Source organism: Corvus cornix, chromosome 10, assembly GCF_000738735.6.
Source record: "Corvus cornix cornix isolate S_Up_H32 chromosome 10, ASM73873v5, whole genome shotgun sequence".
NCBI classification, from domain to species: Eukaryota; Metazoa; Chordata; class Aves; order Passeriformes; family Corvidae; genus Corvus; species Corvus cornix.
Window position 1 is genome coordinate 15,284,594 of NC_046340.1, and position 20,207 is coordinate 15,304,800.

At 39.4% G+C, this 20,207-nt stretch overlaps 1 protein-coding gene across 5 annotated transcripts in view; it reads right to left on the reverse strand.

Moving 5' to 3' along the window:
- MTMR10 (myotubularin related protein 10) overlaps window positions 1-20,207 on the reverse strand; it is a 42,347-nt gene that overhangs the window by 5,992 nt on the left and 16,148 nt on the right. For 4 of the 5 annotated variants that reach the window (XM_039557346.1, XM_019280783.3, XM_019280784.2 and 1 more), the window contains 12 exons: window positions 16,779-16,915; window positions 15,586-15,658; window positions 14,410-14,552; window positions 7,338-7,428; window positions 4,800-4,974; window positions 4,304-4,391; window positions 4,044-4,132; window positions 2,938-3,068; window positions 2,743-2,812; window positions 2,484-2,554; window positions 1,464-1,633; window positions 44-214 (listed from right to left, as the gene is read on the reverse strand). In XM_039557346.1, the coding sequence (XP_039413280.1) occupies window positions 44-214; window positions 1,464-1,633; window positions 2,484-2,554; window positions 2,743-2,812; window positions 2,938-3,068; window positions 4,044-4,132; window positions 4,304-4,391; window positions 4,800-4,974; window positions 7,338-7,428; window positions 14,410-14,552; window positions 15,586-15,658; window positions 16,779-16,915 (1,409 nt within the window). Of the gene's footprint in view, window positions 1-43; window positions 215-1,463; window positions 1,634-2,483; window positions 2,555-2,742; window positions 2,813-2,937; window positions 3,069-4,043; window positions 4,133-4,303; window positions 4,392-4,799; window positions 4,975-7,337; window positions 7,429-14,409; window positions 14,553-15,585; window positions 15,659-16,778; window positions 16,916-17,013; window positions 17,067-20,207 lie in introns of those variants that run through there. The other variant, XM_019280785.2, reaches the window with a different exon arrangement.

Below are 20,207 nucleotides of genomic sequence, written 5' to 3' on the forward strand. Positions count from 1 at the left end.
GTAGTCTCCTGCTGGACAAGCAGCTGCAGCCTCTCTTACTCACAGTGCTTTCCTTGACTCGCTGGTGAGGGCAGTTGAAGAGGAAGGTGCCGAACAAGGAGATGCGGGCGCTGTCATACAGGATGGTCAGGTACACCTCAGAGAACTCAAAGGCTGCTGGGTATTGTTCCAGCAGCTGCCAAACACAGTCAAGGAACATCAAGAACAAAGGAGACTGGGAAAAGAAACAAGGAATTATCTGATTTAACATAAGCTTTTCCCAAATCATACCGATTTCTTTGCAGTTAGGGTATTTGGTACATTACTCAACAGGGTAAACTATTTGGAGTCTTGCATTTTTCGTGATACTATGCAACTGTAACACCCTGTATTCCTGTTTAGCCACTTGCTTTCTCAGCACTATCTTTGCATAGCTTTCCCTTCTGTGTAAAAACACAGTTCTTTCCCGGGCTCCCCTCATACTTGTGCAGCTGCAAAAATCCTTTCTGCCATCTGTACGTCCCTCATAATTTCCAAACTAGTGCTTGTATGAGCCTTCCTTGCCACTTGGCCTTGTTTTTACAATGTATTTACTTCCTTGTTTGAAATGACTAGAGAGCTTTTAATTCAGCCATGATAATTTCTCTCTATTTCTCTCTACATTTTCTAGCTCTTTTCCATAGCAGCCCATGAATGGCAAAAGTATAAACCATCATTTATGTAAAGCTTTAGAAATATTTCCTCCTTCCCATTTTCACTCTTCAGTATATCCTTTCCTAAGGCCAAAATAGCTGCTTTTCATTATTTCCCTCTTGGCATCTCATTTCTTTATCCCTTCACACATTTTCTCCGCTTGGTGCTCAGTGCCCTCGGTTTATCTGTGGGCTCCACACTCTGGGGATATAAATTCCTGTTCCGTGACTCTGGGCATTGTCCCTGAAAAAGGTTCCTAACCGGGGTCCTCTGTGCTTCCACCTGCAGTTAGCAGCCCCTTCTTTGCTATGAAGAGGCCAAACAACATGAGCTGGCAGTGCTGGAAGCCGAGCCCTGCGCTCCCCTCCCTCATCTCCCAGCAGCTGTGTCTGCTCATGTGGCTGCCTGCTCTGAAAGCACTGCAGAGTGATAACTTCACAGGGATGGGAACAAGGATTGGTAAAACACACAGCAAAACTACCCCCTCCAAACCCTCTCCTCACCTCCTTTGGTTTCAATTTGAAACATGAGCTGTGTTAGTGTTTGTAGCAGTGAGACGCTTTCATGTGTAACCCTCAAGCAACATAAAAACCCATTGGACTGCACTTGGTATTTCACTGATTCTCACATGGCTACAGAGGGTAAAGAAAAGATACCTTTCCTCTGATATTACTATAATGAGATTTGAAAGTATTAGAACACATTTTTACTTTTAGATTTCTGTACGAATAAATGTTCAGGATGATATCAAGCAGATACTGTGATCACATGCAAATACAATTAATTTTTACCTCTTTGTCAGATCTCTTTAAGTGGTTACACCTATCTAAAAATTGATATCCTGCCATGACCCATTCCTTCTGTATTAAGCTTTGAAATCCAACAATTGTTCGAAAATAGGGATCCAGCATGACTTGAATGAGAGAAGCAGCAAGACAGCTCAGGTCCCGTCCCTCTTCCTCTGCAAATAACATACAGAATGTACAGAACATATAAGGTATAAATGCACAGAATTAGATTTCAAAGAGCAAAAAGGTGCAACTAGGTCCCATGGTTTTCTTAGAATTTCCTTTAAAATATACTTTCAGTTGTTTTAATTGTTCTCATAATTTAAGAAAACCCCAACAAACTAGAAGAAAGACACACTTCTTTTTTCTTAAACTGAGATTTATACTATAGAAAGGGTTCCTGCAATATCCAGCACAGCAGTGCATTCATCAAGAACAAAATACCCACCCAAATGCCCGATAGTTAAACCAAGATGTGTTGAGAAGAAGGGTGTTCATGCTGCTAGAAATTTTCAGCATTTTTCCACCCTGAAGCATTCTTTGGAAGGCCATTACATGGGCAGAGTGGGATATACCAGCCGAACAGGTCTTGTAAAAATTACAGAAATGAGCAAGGTTTTCAGTGTCTTTTTCTCTGAAATATCTGTTTGCACAGACACAGGGAGTGGGCACTGAGTGAAATACTTTTGTGTATAGAACCTCTGAATTAAACTGATATTGCTTATGCAGGGTCTATTAGCCCAATTAACACAGTACAAAGATTCACCCTAAGGTTTTGATTCTATCATCATTATCATTACAAAACCCACAAAGACGTAAAGCAAAATATTCCTTTGATGCTAAGGACTATACTACAGTTCAGATACATAAGAAAACTATTTTCCCTTCTAGTTCCCCAAATGCCTGAGATGTTCAGAAGCCGTGGGGTTTATGTACAAAGATTACGGTTGATGTTATCTAAATCTGTTTACCTACATTATCACAGTAATGCTAATAATTACAGCGTGCTCTCTGTTGTATTACCTTGTAGAACTACAGAAACGTGCTTACACTCCATCATATAGACAAGCTCAGCAGAATGCTTAAGAAAGGCTCTAGACAGGAAAAGAAAGTGATTTAACAGTTAACAGAAGTTCAGTCTACAAGAAAAAAATATTTGGGTTATCTGTATTTACCTAACTTACATATTAAACCAAAGAATCCTTCAGCTGATGCACTGCTTATTTACAGTGCTGAATGCTTTGCACATCCCATTGAACATCATTTTATTAATGGTACCAACCTAATGTACTCTAACCAGCGAGTGTTTTCCAGTGAGGACAGCCACTTCTCTTCAGTTTCATCGAAAGGCTCTGCAACAGGGACAGTAATTACACTGCAGAACAACTTCCAGTAACAGTTCCTGTCAGCCAGGTCAACTGGAATTCACTGCATGTCAGGAAAACCACCCCCATGAAAGAAGGACAGCCCAGCGTACCATTGACACAGAGCTGTTTGAGTTTGATGTGTGCAGCCTGGATTTCCTGGATGTTGGGGAGACACTTGTCCAGGTCAGATTTGTAAACGTCACTTCTCAGGGGATGGCTTCGAGTTATGGCATTACAAATCCTGCAGGAGAAGAATCAGCAGGTTTATTGTTGGAGAGGAAGGTAACAGTCTTTCAAGAAACATGCCACTGTCTTTAACTGCAAGCAATTAAAACCACTTAAAACATGCACCTCATTCTAAAAAAAGAGTTTGCTAGTTCATATTCAGGAGATACATTGCTCCTCCATAAAGCTACTGACCATTTTTGGTGTCTGCTAATTACAAAACAAAGAAATGGAAAGGTTGGATCATTAAAACATTACGTTAGGGAAATGAAATCTGAGGCTGACTGACAGTTAAATAACCCTATCCAGTTTTTAGCTTTCCATCATTTTTAGTAAGACTTATCTATGCTAAATAAAGAGAACATATATAAAGTTTATGAAGTCAGGAAATCTGACAGTGTTTCAACTAAAACTCAGAGCTCCGGCCTAACACACAATGCAGGTGTTTGCACTACTACAAAAGTCACCCTACAAATTAAACCAAAGAACAAAAATATCAACCTTGTAAACTACCTACACAAAGCACTAAATGCCTTCAGTCTTTCATTAAGGACAGTGAATGACAAACATTTCACAGAAATACCATGTGCATTGTGACACTAAATCTATAGAATTGTATTTCCCAATGCCACAAATGAAGGGGTTTTTTTACTGTCTTGCTGAAGGAGGTAAGAAAATCTCTACCAACGTAAGCTGTATTACAGAAAATCTGATCCTTTTATCAATAAATTCTGTCATCTGAATGATTAGCCCCCTAAAAAATAAACATACCTTAAAATCTGAAAAGTTATTCAGTATTTGAAACTGGAATGGCCTTGAATGAAAATTGTGCCAGAACCACATCCAGAGAACAGTCTCTCCAAAGTTCCCGCACTACAACACTGCAGTGTCACACTGCGTCCCCTCCACTGCCACCCACTGCTGTGTCACACAGTCACCACTGGTGTTACCCCAGCCCTCTGATTAAAGAGTAACACAACCAATCATTTACCTTTGATCGATTCTTCGCTGCTGCAATACATCTTTAATGTTGGCCATTCTCACAAGGGCACTCCCGTTGGGGTGATTCCAGGACCATAACTAACACGGGGAAAAAACACAAGGAACACCACAATAATTCAGGTTAAAGCTATTCTGTACAAATTTTTTACTTAATCTTATGCACAGAACTCTGTTAATTGGCATAAACAGCCCCAAGGTGAATACTATGCAATGACCAGGAGCAGTACCCAGAACAAAGAGGACACTTACTGGCATTCGCCTCCCAATGAAGGAGTAGGAGTACAGCTTCAGGTCCTGATCTGCTAAGGAAGATGGAACCACAAAATATTCTGGAAGGCTTGTGGAAAAAACATGATAAAAAAAGGTTACTTTTCCCTGTGTTTTTTACCATCTTCCCTCTTGCTGCAGTGCTGTGTCACCAGCTCAGTCAGGCTGTCCCAGAGCAGCCCCTGGGCACAGCTGCCACTGCCCCGTGTGAGGGCTCAGCCGTGGTGCCAGCACAGCCCTGAGGACGCTGCTGAGAAACTGTGTGTCCCACGTGGAAGTACAGAAGCACGAAAGCAACAGATGCCAAAACATGACATTTCCTTTAGGGACAAGATCTGCAGCATCTTTCATCTGGGGGCCTCTCCAGAGAGCAGCACAATTAGGAGGTGCAGTGCCCACTTGGGTGGGATGGAGGCTGTGGGAGACACAGGACAAGACAGCCCAATTCCCTCCTGCTGGTGTTCCAAGAGACACTTACCAAGTGGAGATCATATAACCTTCATTGACTGAGCACACTCTCCACTCGGATGCACCTGTCCTCTTGATTTCTCTATCCCAATCTGAGTAAGTTTCAAACAGAGGAGTCTGCTGACCACTGGCACTGCCGATGCCACCACCACCACCTCCTGGGTCTATGCCATTCACCTTCTTTGCTAGGAAAAGGAAAGTCATCAATGCCCATTAAAAAAAAAAAATCAAACTCTTTACCTTCCTAATTACAAAAATATACCATTAGCATCAGGACTAGTATTATCTATATTACCTATTGCTGTATTACAAGAAAGCAGTGATTTAATGACAGCTTGATGATACAAGAAGATGTCAGTGTATTTTTTTCCCTGCAATTTTAATAGAAAAGCAACATAAAATTGGCCTGCTGTGCTGCTTGATAGAAGCCAAGGCATACTAATACTCAAGAACAAATGTTATCTCCAGTCACAGGATTTCTTTCTTCAATATGCCAAAGTTTGCAACATTTTAAAAACATAAGCCCTTTACAGGTTACCCTTTAATAGGTACCATGTCAAGAAAGCAAAATAAAACTTACATAATTTCAGCAACTTCAAATGACTGCTGTATTAACAGCAAATAAAAGAAATGGAAGACCATGTTAAAATATAGGGGTTTCTATATAAATTTATATTTATATCCACACTAAAAAAATCACTTTGTGTCTAGGAACCAGGAGCTTACAGAGGCTGTTACTGTACAGAAGGATCTCCTTTGCTGGTCATCCTTTAGGTGCCAAGGGGACAGTCAGCTGTGCCAGAAAGAAATTACATTTTGTTTCTTGACACTTGAAGTACATTTTTAGATGAAAGTAGAATAAACTGAAATTCAGCACTGTTACCTCCCCCATGAAAGCTCTGAGCTTTAGCAAGAGCCTGCCCAAAGGAAGCAGAACAGCGTCACGGCTCTGCTGACATCCCATAACCTGTGTGGTTTCTGCTTTCTGTATCTATCAACTTCATTCTTGCACTGGCACTCTGAGTACTTAGGATTTTCAGAAGAAAACAGGACTAAAATCAGACTGAAGTAGTTCTTCAAAGACAGTAAACAAAAATATGATCATTACAAAAAGAGTTAATTTTCCTGTTTAATGGCAGGATATGTAACTATCAAATATAGCCTGGGAAAGAAACAACGTACACACACACCAGAGCAATGCAGGCTTTTTATGTTCCTCAGGAAGCACTAAGACAGCATTTCACCTTTTACTTCGCTGGGATTAGCAGGAATAGAGAGTCATTAAACAGCACTGGAATTGCAAGAGCAAAACCAGAGATCTATGGGACAAACACCAGGGTTCACAACAACATGAACACCCCAACCCAACCCAACCAAATTTCAAACTATCTTAGGAACTGCAGCACAGCGGAACAACTCTCCTTTGCCATTCTGGTCTGCTACTCCAGAGGAACATTTTTACCCACCTTATGTAATTCTTCCACTAGGTAATTTTCCATATAGCAAATGGTATTTTAAGGACAGAGTAAAGGCAACTTTGTGACAGACTAACATTTTATCGGCATTTTATTGGCAAATTGGCTTCCTCCCTAGTACTTTATAACATGAAAATACATGGACCTTAATAACTGCCCAAGCTTTATGAGGTAAGAAATTCCATGTGTAATTATGTGTGCAACATTATCACATGCACAATCATTCATGTGCATGCACAGGGCAGTCATGGAGGCACCCGCATGAAAAGCATGCATTGTTTTGCAAATTTGAAGGCCTGATCTTGTAATTCCACAAGAGGTTCATGTTTTGTAACAGGCAGGTCAGTGATTTCTAGTGCCAGCTGCTGAGTTCAGATCTCAGTACCACAGCTCTGCAGCAGCAGCACGCTCTGTGGGGAGGCTTGTCACCCTACAGCTCTGATGGCTCTCAGCTGTGTCTTGGCTGGGGAACACTCAGCAGTGACCGCACAGCATTACACTAGAAATCAAGTTCCAAAGGCATCTTTGCAGGCTTACCTAACTGACAAGGTTCAGTTGGAGATTGGCCTTGAGCAGAGAGGGTGTGCTCCAACTCAGCAGGGGTGGTGGAGGTTTTGAGTGGTAAGAACTGCCTAGTAAGCCTCTAGGAAAGAAGGTATGGAGTCCCAAGTTGCACAAATCCTCCTGCAATACCACCAGAAGAGAAACTTATTCCCAAAAGAAGGGCAGGTGAGCAAGCCTGCCTGATGGGACATTCACTGGGTACCCAGAGTACCAACAGAGACATACAGTAGGAGGATGGAAACGTGAACTGAGAAACAGGAGTATTCATGCTGGCACGGTTTGGCTTTGTTTAAGACAGGAAAGACATTTCTTTGGATTTTGGTCATTAATGTCTATCCCAAGGAATGACTTATAACCATGAGTAAGAGGCTGGGTGCAGAACGAGCCTATTTTTTTACCCTTGGAGAAAACCTCAAATGCTTTTTGCCACGGCTTCTGGACAGAAGTCTTAGTAAAAATACATATCACAAAATAGGAAAAAAGCACAATCCAAGTACTTTCATCCTTACCTGGATTATGATATATTTCCCCAACATACTCAAATGCAAAGAGAAGCTGAAGATCCGTTGGCTGAGAATAATGAGCTATTGCAAGGCACACCTAGGGAAGAGATGTTTATTACTGTTATTTATAGATCTATATAGACAAAATATTATTGCCCTTAATTGTAAGTGTGAAATATGCAGAGCTGTAAAAAAGCTAAAAATCAGTATTTTGATTTTTTTTTTTAATAAAAAGAGTACTTATCAGTCTAGCATAAGAACCTAAGAGTGGCCATGCAGGGTCAGTTCCAAAGGTCCAGCCTAGCACTCTGTTCTGACAGCTGTCAGCAATCAATGTTTAGGGAAGAGGGGAAAAACACAGAAAGAACATAATGGAATTCTACCAGGACAATTTTCAACAACTAACAATTCAGGCATGTCCTGTACTAAAATCTGGTATCAGTATTTAACAGCATTTGACAGATATTTCTGCTACAAAGTTGTCACTTGGGCCAGGAGGTTTTTCATGTGTGACTTCCCTTTACAAAAACCATATTGGTTCTTCCCCTAACATTATTAAAATTAAGAGTGCAGCACATGATTTAGGATTAGATTCTAGACTTAAAATACCATCAAGCTTTTCTAGTCGCTCTTTGAATGTAGACATTCACTAATAAATACAAAAGATTTGACAAGAATCCTAATGTCTAGAAGACTTAAATTCAGGAAGAAAAAAAAAATCAAATAGAGATTAGTGCTGTTATTCCTCAAATATCAGGACATGAATGGAGTCTTTAACTTCATCCTCTTCCCTCAGTATTTGCTTCTGCATTTTACTAAATTGTACCTTTTAACCAGGGACAAAGACATAGTCATAGTGTAAGCCCACATTCTTACCACCCAAAATTCTTCCTTTTTATTGTCTTTCTTCCCTTCAACTTTTCCTGACTTTTCATATTTAGAAACACATTTACAAAATTTATACCAAGTTTAGCAGTTTTGAATATTATTTTTGAAAAACATCCTGTGCATCCAGAAATGCAAGAAATTGTTTTCTGTTAGTGAAGGAAAGTTTCCTTATTGTAATAGACATAAAAGGAAGATTTGCACCACAGAACTGAAGGAGTACCAGTGCTGGCAGCAGTGGGCCACGGGAACAAAACTCAAGAGCTCAGTTATGCTGAGTTCTGCATGGAGAAAGTTGCTGTACTTTTATTGTTTGTATGCAACATACATGGTGTTATGGAACCTTTAGTGTATTTTTATATACCTTGGCTTTTGATGGGGGACAGTCCTCATTATTTATAAAAGCAGTAATGACAGTAGGCTAACTTGAGCTGAAAATGTTGTTTCGCAAACACTCCCCAACAAAAAAAGTTGAGTCCTAGAACAATGTTTTCTTTAACTGTTCTCCCCACACTTTCAGTTCTACAATGAAACTGCAAAGGAAAATACAGGACAGAACACTACAGGGGTGACAACCCCCCAAAAAACACAAACAGTACAAGTGTGCTTGGAAAACTGTGTAGCAGGACTTTCCAAATGAACATTTACAAGCTCATTTCCAGGATTTGATAAAAATTTTAATGGCATAACTGGAAGCTATGCACATTTACTACATCTTGTGATTTCGGTGTACACACCAAAGCTGAAGAAGCCAGCTATTCAACAATATGTGGCCACTTCTAACTGATTACTTTTGGCTATCACAATAACAATCTGGTTTCACAATGAAACAAAATGGAAATCTGTGTATATACACATTTTGACTTCCATTATTCTATGTAGCTTTTTACTACAGTAATTGATTCTAGCAGAGCTACTCCTCACCATTATTTATGGAGTGAAAGTTGAAAGCCTTTTACAATGCTAATCTACACCCAAGGCTTCAGGACAAACTGCAGGAAAAAAATTCCATTGTGCTGCCAAATGACACAACAGAAATACAGTAAAACCTATTTTTAAATAGGCAGCAGCTGAAATCTCTGTCATTTACTTGCCACATTTGAAAAAGAGAATATGTGTGTGCTGTGTGAAGCGGGATAAAATGGTGGGGGGAGACAGATTAAGTTCCCCACAAAAAATATGAGACCATAGTTGTGCTTTTAAATAAAGCAGGAGCTGGAAAATGCGCTGGGTGTTCCATAGAATAGATGTAACTCACACCAGGTATTGCATGGTTGAAACAGTCCACCCACACCATCAGGACCTCTCTTATTTAAAACAGTGATAGATTTATCCTGCTACTGTCTCTATTTTTACATTTTAGAAAAATTCCACTCATAGATCCACTAAGCAAGTGCTAAAGACATACTAATTTTCTGTTTATTCCTCACTAAATCCCTATAATAGCTTTATTGTCTCAGAGATTCAGCAGACAAGCACATTCCACAGATCTCAGCAGATTATGGCCATAAGTAGAACGCTCTTAAATTGGAAGACAAACATGTTTTACAGGAAGCGTTCTCATATCAAACTCAAAAATGTTTGGTATTCTTGCCAATTTACAATTGTGTAAAGCTGAAGATATTTAGGCTCAGACAAATAACAAGAGAATAGGCTGCTTGTTGGAAAGTTCATTTATTAAAAGCAGTAAACACAATGGCTGTAGTTATTTCGTAGTACAAAGCCATTTCCCTATGTCAGTGTCCCTTGTTCAACCCCCATCTGAGAAAAATTAATGATACTTTCACGGCACACCCTCCTCTTCAACAGGAATTTTACCAAGGGCAAGAGCTTCAAAGTATTGCTAATGCTCTTGCAGAAGAGTTGTGAACAGCAATATTTCAGATGTGCTAGGTTAGCACAGCCGTGCATTTCCTCTCCTTCCTTAAGCCAGGCTACCTGGCTTATGGACTCTCTGGAAAAATACTCTTTTCCTTTGCTACTGCAATTCCTATCCCAAGCAGACACCTGCAGTAGAAAGTGACACAAGCAGGACTAGATTAGGTCCCAAAACCAGGTTTTGTTAATTTTCCTAGGCTGGAAAACCTATTGGGAAAATAAGCATTCAGCATTAAGAGAATTATTAAAATTCATCTCTATTTTTTAAAATACCTTTTACCTTTTCCCAGGGAAGTTGTGGCTGTGCCATCCCTCTAAGTGTTCAAGGCCAGGATGGGGCTTTGAAAAACCCCATCGGGTGTAGTGGCAGGTGTCCCTGCCCATGGCAGGGGGCTGGAATGAGATGAGCTTTAAGGGCCCTTCCAACCCAAACTGTTCTATGATCCTGTGATTCTATAAGTATACTTCCAAAGAAAGTTTTCTTCCCCCCCTCTGAAGACCATCAAGACAGTATCTTATGCATTCCCAGTGCCTTGAAACGTTACCAATTTTGTGATCTGTATAAACAATTAGAACAAGGTAATAGAATTGGGGAGGCAGGGGGAACACATTAGGAAGGGTCAGGACTGTTTGTTCAAAACTCTTAACAGTTTCATGTTATTGTTCATAACAATTAGGAAAGAAAAATGTTCCCCTCCATCCCAAGTGTTATGACGTAGGAAAGGCTACTTTTGATTGCACAGGAAACAAGATTTGAGATAAAAACTTTCCTTCTGTTTTGATTGAGCATGTGATTCTGAAACGGCTCTCATTCCAAAAAGCTTCCTGAAAGAAAAGAACTGAGGGAGTTGCAGAAGAGAAAGGGATGAGAAAATGGAGATATACTCATGGAGGCACAGGGTGTGTGCCACTCTGGGGCACTGCCAAGATCCATGTGCACAGTGAGGCAACACACTGGCCATCACCTAACAGTCAGAAGACCTACAGACTCACCTTTTCATACATTTTATTTTCCCAGTCTAATGTCAACTAGTGCCTAAAAAATAGCAGGAGTTTTCAGTTTGACTGTTTGCTGTCATTTTTGGAACAAAATAATTCCTTTCCTCTAAGGAATGTGAAATGCTTCTTTTTTCGCACTGCCTAACTTAAGACTTCCCCAACTTGCTTACCCTTGCTTCCCCATCCTCCACTTCCTCCCACACCCATCTGGCTTTCCTTCCTTTGGAGACTCTGTCGCTTTATTTTAGAGACAAAACAAAATTAAACTGCTAAACAGTGGTGAGTGCAAATTTCCATTCCTTCTACTTTTCCTTAACGCTTGCTTCCCAAATATCCACTAATAAAAATGAAGAAGAAAATATTTACCTGGCTGACTAATGCTTAGACAGTATTTTATTAGGATGTATTGGCTGCAACAAGTGTTATGGATATTTTTCTAACAGAACTAATTTTTAAGCTTCTCCATAATAATTTACCTGAAAGTAAACGAATGTGTTCTCACAATGTTTCTGCTTAAAGGCAAAGAAAAACACCTCCAAGAGTTCTGCCAACATTACCCATGTGTCAAGTCTGTCAAACTGTCCACATCAGAAGCTTGCTTTCAAACTTGGATCCTTCTTTTCACAGTATCCAAAGAGATCCTTGGAAAGAGGATCTTTCCAAGATCCTCAAAGAGAGACTCAGAATAATCTCTATTCTAGTAAGGCAGCTTAATCAGTTATTGTCCCTTATGTCCTGTTCAGCAAATAGAGACACTTCCTTAGGAACAGATTACACTCTCTTTGCCAACACTAATTTATGTCACTGGATGCTGCTGAGTATTGCCAGTACGTGCATGGAACTATGCATGAAACAAATTACTTAACTGCATAAAATTAGCATCTGTTCTCCTTTTAACTATTGCATATATCTAAAACTCGTTTTTAAACATGAATTACCATGGATATTGTTTTTGTATAACTATTGCTCTAAAAAGAACATTTGCAATCATCTGGCAACAAGTAGAGACATTTATACTCCTGTATTTTGAAATGCATATTTTAGTAGGCAGGTATTTTGTTTTGACCTAACAGGGCTTTATTTATAGAGTGCTACTCCTGTGTATTACTAGGATGACATTTAATTACAGCCTGATCTAATCTCGGCAAGTCTGAAGAGAAAGGTGGACAAGGTGACGATGTCCACAGGCCCCTCCATCCTGAATCCTGGATTCCATGGTTAGTCCCCTCCTACAGCATTCTCCCAGTTCTGACTGGAATTCCTGACTGAGCAGGATTCCCCTCACATCAGAACTCAGTTACACTTTAAGTCGTGGTCTTCCCTACAAAAGTTATGCACACAGTTATTTCCAAGTAGATAGCTACCAAAATCTTGTACAAACAGCTGAGTGTAAATATAGATTAAAGAGGCCCTTCAGAACTTTAAGGAGGCCTGATCACTGTCTTTTGTTTTTAAACATCAGGACAACCTTGCTAATATGTACTACCTGAAGGACAGGAACAGAAACCAGATAAAATCTTTCCATACTGTGGTGCCAGCATGCCATCTAAATGTCAGAAAGAACAAAACAACTCAATTCAATATACTGTGTAAGACCACCCTAGATGTGCTCACCAGCATCCCAAAATAATTTAAGCAAAATCCTGATACAGGAAAACTGATCTAAGGACTTCACAGTTTTATACATTTATGTTTTAATGCTAATAGAACAATATTATTATGGAAACATTAGATTAGATTAGCTGAACCTGATCTCCCTTCAGTAAAAGTGCTTCTGTGCTACACCCACGCAAAGCTGCAGTAACCTACCTGATGCAGCAAAACTGCAACAGTAACCACATAGATGATATTGGTACAAGTTTTCTTCCTCTCCTCTAATGAGCACATTCTGGTATTTGAAAATGGCAGTCGTTACAGTTTTGGTCGCCACCAGCACAATCTCTATAACTACACATGCTCTGGTTGTCTAGACCCAGCATTTCTTCCTATCAGAAGTCATCACCTAAGACCATGTAATTATAAATGCCTAATGTAAGGGCCTTCCTAAAAGGGTTTCACTCTTTGCTCTTGCACAAGAAAATGCAGCACAAAGAGTGCTGCATTAATGAGATGCTGAGTTTATGCTCTTCTCCTCCAGGCTAATCACTCCCCTTTGCTGTGACAGCCAATTACAAACAGTTGCTGTAAAGATATTGCAGGAGACGGCTGCTCCAGGGGGATTTTGGAGAAGCTGTGCAAGGGAATGACTGCTGAAAGACTGCCAAACGTGGAAGGCTCCAACCTGCACAGGCAGCAGGCAGGGGGCAGCCAGAACAGGGGCAAGGCCAGAGCAGGATGGTTCTTTACAGGCTCTGGCCCACACATCTTCAGGGGAGTAAAGGGGCTGAGGCTGTTCAGCAGTCGCTTGGTCAGTAACTGCATGCAGACTTATGCCTGGGCAGATGGTCCTCGGGACTTACAGGGCTAAACTCAAATTTGATCCTACTGAGAAGGGGAATTGTTAAGCTCTGAGAGCAAAGTGGGTCATTCCTTACGAAATGCCGGCAGTACCACGCCACGGTGCTGCGGAGGTCAGGGGAGCTGGACCAGCGCGGGGACACCGAGAGCCGGGAATGCGCTCCAGCCTGGCCAGCTCTGCCCAGCACAGCTCACCTGGGCTGGCACAGCCCAAACAACACAGCACCACTGCACAGAGACCTGGGGCAGTGGGGGTACAAACGGGCAAGGAAGGAAATCTCTAGGAATGTACGGACCCAAGTAATTCCTCCTGTCAAGAGGTGTACAAGCCTCTTCTAAGGAAATGTTGAGAATGAGCCCAGGTTTATGTAGATTAGACAAAACAGTGATTCCAAGAGCTCGTTGGAGAACTTGCTGTGCGACACAATTAAGGATATCCGTAAGGCAGTACACTCAGCCTCTGGGTAAATTAAGCTTATGACTTTCAGAAAATGTATCAAAGCTTGAAATATTTTCCATAAAAATGCAAACATCTGTTGTACAGCTGCAATGCAGCATTCTGATTCCAGTCCTTAAAAATACTTATTTAATAAATTAGTAACTTTTAAAAGTACAACAGATATGACAAGAAATACAGGTTTATCTTAGATAAGAAACAGTTAATACACCACATTAAATTTTTTCCCTATTAGTTTTAACTCTAAATGTCTAGATATTCTCCTGTAACAGAATGTGAATAGTTTGCAATTCTTCCCCCCACTTCTCTACCAAAACATAATAATACAAAATGTTCTTATCAGCACAGCTGTTGTTACACATAATGACTGCAAGGCAGGATTTCATAAGAAGATAATAATACCTTTTTTGCACTTTCGGGACCTGCTTCATCAAAACGAAATCTGACAATACGGAAGTCTTTGCAATAAATTATTAATTCAGTTGGATTAAACTTAAGTTTTTGGTTGGGACCAAGGACCTTCTGCTTCCTCTTGGTGTCATTCACTGCAAAGAAGAGACAAAGTTATTGGACTGTGTTCTGTAATTAAACACAAAATTGGCTCAAACAGATACAATAATGTTGCTACCAGAAGTTTTTTATTTAATAGCATATTTTGATTGAGGTAGAAAATTGTTAATTCCTGTTAGCAAAAGCTTATACTTCACTAAATTTAGGGTGAACCTCATGTTTTAGAAAAGGGGCAACAAATGTGGGCCAGTGCAAGACAATATAATAGGTCAATAGCACCTCTTTGTTTTTAAAAAATAGCATTTCTTCATCATGTTCTTCCTCAGATACACATTAATCTTTTCACAGGGATCACAACCAATTTTGGGCATTGAAAACTTATAACCAATAATTTAGATTAGCTACAGTCAGAAAACCAAGTGTTTAACAGCCCATGCCATAAACAAAACTTGAAAAATTATCACTTTTACGAAACTTTACAATTACAAGATGAAAAACATTCTTAACAAATAGGTTAGCCTAAAGAATCCAACAAATCAAAACTTGGTTCTCCACAAGAAGTATTTTGTGTCTTCAGATTAAGATGTCAATTGCCATTTACAGATTTTTGAGGATCACCAGCTATTAACTTGCTAAGAATTAGAGGATTGAAAACTACAGCATTTCTCTTGTCAGAAATCCTAGCTATATCTAACTGTCTAAGCTATGTGCTTTTGGTATTTCAGTGGCAGAGATTCAGATGATTCATTGTAAAAATGTTGCTAACAAAATTTTGTACTGCTATTAACAGGTGTCTCTCCTAAAACACCTGTTGATTCAGTATGGTAGTTATAAATTTAAAGCCAATAATACAAAGACCCAAATAAGTAAGTCTTCTGGCACCTCAAGATTTATTCAGCATTTAAGGATTTTATTCTAATTTTAAATAAACCAAATACTTCAAATCAGGGAAGACTAATGACATAAAACCTCAAGTACCAACAATTCTGCAGAACTTAACAGGCAGTTAACAGTTTTGTACTGAATAAGAACAAAGCCTGTCATCATACTTAACTATTTTTGACGTACCTGTGACAATCTGCTCAATGCATGTGAGTGGGACATCATGTTCACCAAGGAGGAGGTTTTTATAATGGAATTTCTGAAACACATGAGCTCACAGCCATTAATTGCAATTCTGCAGTTTGCAACCAGATGTACAGCACGACTTTGAAAAAACTACGATAAAAATCAGGCATGCCTAGGCTTTTCTGACAGGTACCACCCTTGCCTATTCACAGGTAATTAGAGGCTGTGGAAACAGCTCTTTTGTACTGCTGAACTGCACACCAAACAGTTTAGAAACCCCAGTGGAATATGCAAAATAACCTCCCTATTTGCACTGAATTTACTGAATTAGTATAAAAAATTACTGTTAGAAATTCAATACAATTTGAAGTATAAAATATATATATGGAATATAAGAAATCTCCAATTATTACTTTTGTAAGCATAGAAAGACAAAAATATTAATTCTACTTTCAGGGACAAGTTTTGACAACTACTTCATGTCAAAAATTAACTTTTTGAAGTAGCTTTGGTCAAACTTCCTAACCATTACTGAATAAGCATCTATCTACTTTCAGAGCTTTACATATCCTTAGTTAATGGAACATTTCTGTTAAAAGCCCCAAATAGAAGTGCAAACTCTACTGAAAATAACATACAGCTCACTACTTGGATTTCCAAACAGTGTTGTGTGCTGTGCTGTCCAAAAACCGATCATGGTTTTGAATGTCATGAGTTCTGCTTTGACAAAGACAAAAGAGTTCTTCTCCCTTTTCTCGTTGCTTCATCTACAATGAAAACTCATTTCATGGTTACTTTGTCCTCCATCAGTAACACCAATAAATCACCACCACATTAAAAGCTTTGCTGATCTGACGCTTGTCTAGCCTAAGGAATATTTGCAAACAGCTCCTTCGAGAAGAAATGTATCTGTGTGTAATTCCTGCTCTGCCTTTTGTAAAACCACTTCCCGGGGAAGCCTCCATACACAGAGGTAAATGGAGCTGGATATACTTCTGTACAAAACTGCTCCATTCTGATACTCTCAATGAAGGGATGGAATAGCAACACATTCAGAACAGGACAGTGGAACCTCATCCTGTAGCCTTCTTAGAAGGCATCCATTTATATCAGATATGAGACAGAAACACAGTGTGAATAATTTCACTTATCCCATTCATTGTCATGATGCACCCATGTGAGCAATAACCAACCTGCAGTGGCATCGGGTCATCCGTAATAAAGGAAATCTTGAAGTTAGTGCAAACCAACTTGCCCCACAGGTCATACTGGCTTGTGTCTGTTGCAATGCACTTTCTTACAAAATTTACTTCGTTCACCACAATTTCACCTAAAACAGAAAAAGGGGAGGGGAAAAGGGAAGCCTGTATAATCTTGTAGGTACAACAATTCTAAGTCTGTAGAACCAAGGAACCCCTAACTCTTTACCTGTTTCAAGTTATCCACCTCTTCTGGGTAAACATGGAGTTCAACTAACACCACTCCAGGGAAAAGAGGAAAGTATCCAAACATTCCAAAATGGACAATATTGGGCAGTAGTTAAGATAAAACAAAAATCAAAACCAACAGAAACAACCAATCAACTTAAAACCAAAACAAACCCCACAACAATAAAACCCAAAAGAAACCAATCCACACTCAAGCCCAAAAAAACCACACACCACTTCCCTTAGATCCAGAGATCAAGATCTGCAATTCTCCACTATTAAAAATTCATTGGTTTGAACAACACTGTTCTTTAAACAAGCATACATTCCTGTACTTCACCTAATATTTATTTTAAAAACTGAAATTAGCTGGCTATTGTTAAGTACTTCTGAGAGTTTAATGAACTTCCTGAATTCAGAATAATCAGGCCACATTACACTTTGCATGTATAAGGGCATTTTCAGGTGATTTCAAAAAACAAAAACCAGAACACAAACACATTTCAAAGTTTTTACTGTGACTGTCTAATGAAGGTGACATTTTCTTGGTCTCTTTCATAAAACAGAAGATCCAAATGAAGAAAAAAAATAAATTATGCTAATTGGTCTGACATAAGGATATAGGTAAATGAGACTGAGGACCATTTAAATAGAAAAGGTAAATCACTACACAAAATGATACTTTTCAGTTTCACAGCCAAGATTTCTGAAAGCTAAACAGTAACTCTTCCTTCAGGAATCTACCTTGGTAATTCTTTTACTCCTGTACAGGGCTTTCACTTCTGTCATCAGATCAACCACGTCTGCTGCTGTTGTCTACCATAAATAGCGTCGGAGTACAACTGTGTTCCAAGAAAAGTGTAATTTCATATTGGCTCTGAGATTTTGTTTAGAAGAAACTAAGGACTAAAGATTGCTAAAGCCTAATTTGCTCATTATAGGTTGGCACGTTTAGTCCCAGTTGCCTGAAATGCCATCTCACAGTCCTGCTTTGCATGGAAACAGCAGCGCTTTGGGCAGCCGTAGTGGCAGAAATCAGTTACTGTGTGTCCAAGGAGTATGACCAGAGCCTGGAATAAATTTCCCATTTATCTCCTGATGTGGAGCAGGTATTTTCCTCGAGTGGTCACCACTGCAGCCAAGTAACCATACCTTAAAAGGACTGCCTTTAGCACTCCAGACACTTGAGAGAAATGCACCTTTTGCTGTCTTGAGGCCCAGTCCCTGCACATGCTCCTCATCCTGAGCTATTTAACCCAGCTGTCCTACTAGTCCTACTGGATCTCTTGCCCCTAAAATGATCAGGGATCTGCCACTAAGAGCAGCAGCAGCGTCTCTGCTTTTGTCTCAGTTGCTCAGCTACAAAAATGTCTTGGTCTAAGTCTGTAGCCTTGAGCTCCCAGAATTATGAGCTGTATTCTGGCACTGTTTGGAGATCTTAGGAGACAAGTTTCATTGACCTGTGTTATCATATACATGAATAATCAATGCCAGAAGTGGCAGGAACTGTGAAAATGTCTATAAACAGATCTGCTGGAGCTTTGAAGTCTTTCCTCAAACACTGCTAAACTGTGCTTAAATAAGCTTTTGAATAGGAAAACAAAAAATCTGATTCTGACAGCTTCCGTACAAACAGTTAAAAGTTCATCCAAGTCCACAGCAACTGAAAACAATGTTTTATAATGGGGTACATGAGAATGACAAGCCCTACTTCTGTTAAACACTGTAATGAAAATGCTTCAATACTTAGCAGTGTCTGGCCTGAAACTTCTTAATGCCCAGCATTTCTTCAAATAATCTATTTACTTAAATAACTGCAAAAGCCCAAACCATTTATTGAAGCAATTTCTCCTGAGAGTTGGTGTTTTCAACTATTCAACGTGAAGTTCTAAGTCACATTCTGTGTATGAAGAAAAACAACCTCCTCACAAACTGAGTTCTAAGTAATTTTCATTCCTCCCTCTCTCTGTATTGCTAGTGTATCACTGCATTTCTAATAAAAATATATGGAGAGCTAAATACATCATGAAATGATGCAACTTCCATAGGTTTTTTTTTGGTAACATTCACTTATCTGTTACCAAGTATAATATTTTTTACTATGACACCAGAGACACTTGCTAAAAGCAAATTACTATTGCCAAACTATTTCAGTACTTCATGACTTTGATACAACAAAACAGTAATGAGATACATGCACACATCTTCAATTTGAATTTACTACAGTTTAAAACGTGCCATCATTCTCTTTCTAAAGCCAGTCCTTTCTGCTTCCCTCCTCCATTCCTCATAATTGTGTGGCTACACTGCAACATGTTAATTCTAATCCTATTTTAGTGCAGCTGCATTTAATTTCATTTCATCCAACACAAACACATTCTGGATTTTCTGGCCTAGCTTATCTTCTGCTCTCAGGTTTACAGCCCTAACACAGAACTGTCCATTTTGAACCCGAGGATTACGGTATGGGAGGACAGAGAATGCATGCACACCAGATTCAGCCGAAGCATGAGAAAGTTTGCAAATTTAACAGATGCAGTTTCCAAACAGCTCTAGAAATTGAGAATTTTTTTTTTTTTTGAGATGCAGGTTTGGAATTTTACATGACCCATCTTTTATCCCTCATTTGGACATCTATAATGAGCAATATAAAAAGGAGCAAACCTTTCAAAATGAAAATTTAGGGAAGTAGATAAACCATGTGAGTAGTAAGTGCAAGACTTGCACAATGAACCCTTCTTGTATTTGTAGTTGAGTAGGTGATTTCTCTATACAAGACAACAACAGAGCTATTCAGAGATATTACACTGCACATTTCTACAATGTAGCTGCTGCTTTTTTCCAGTAAACAGTCACAAGCTGTTCCAGACATGGAACAGCAGTCAACACTTCCATGTGACTCCAAGAGTCAAAGAATGATCTCAGGAGACAAGAGCAGTTTGTTTAAACTTTGACAGGAAACCAGAAGAAAAATTACAGGTTGCCACCCTTACATATAAAGCCGAATCGGGTTTAATAAAAATATTTCTACATTGAATTCAGGAATCACAAAAATAACAGGAGATACTGAAGGATCCATCTAGCTAATACACCCTCCATTTAACATACAGCCTCAAAAACTGTTTAATTTCAGAACCAAAAGCACGTGCAATCTGACTGGTTCATATTTTGGATGTTAAGAGAATTCATGGTATG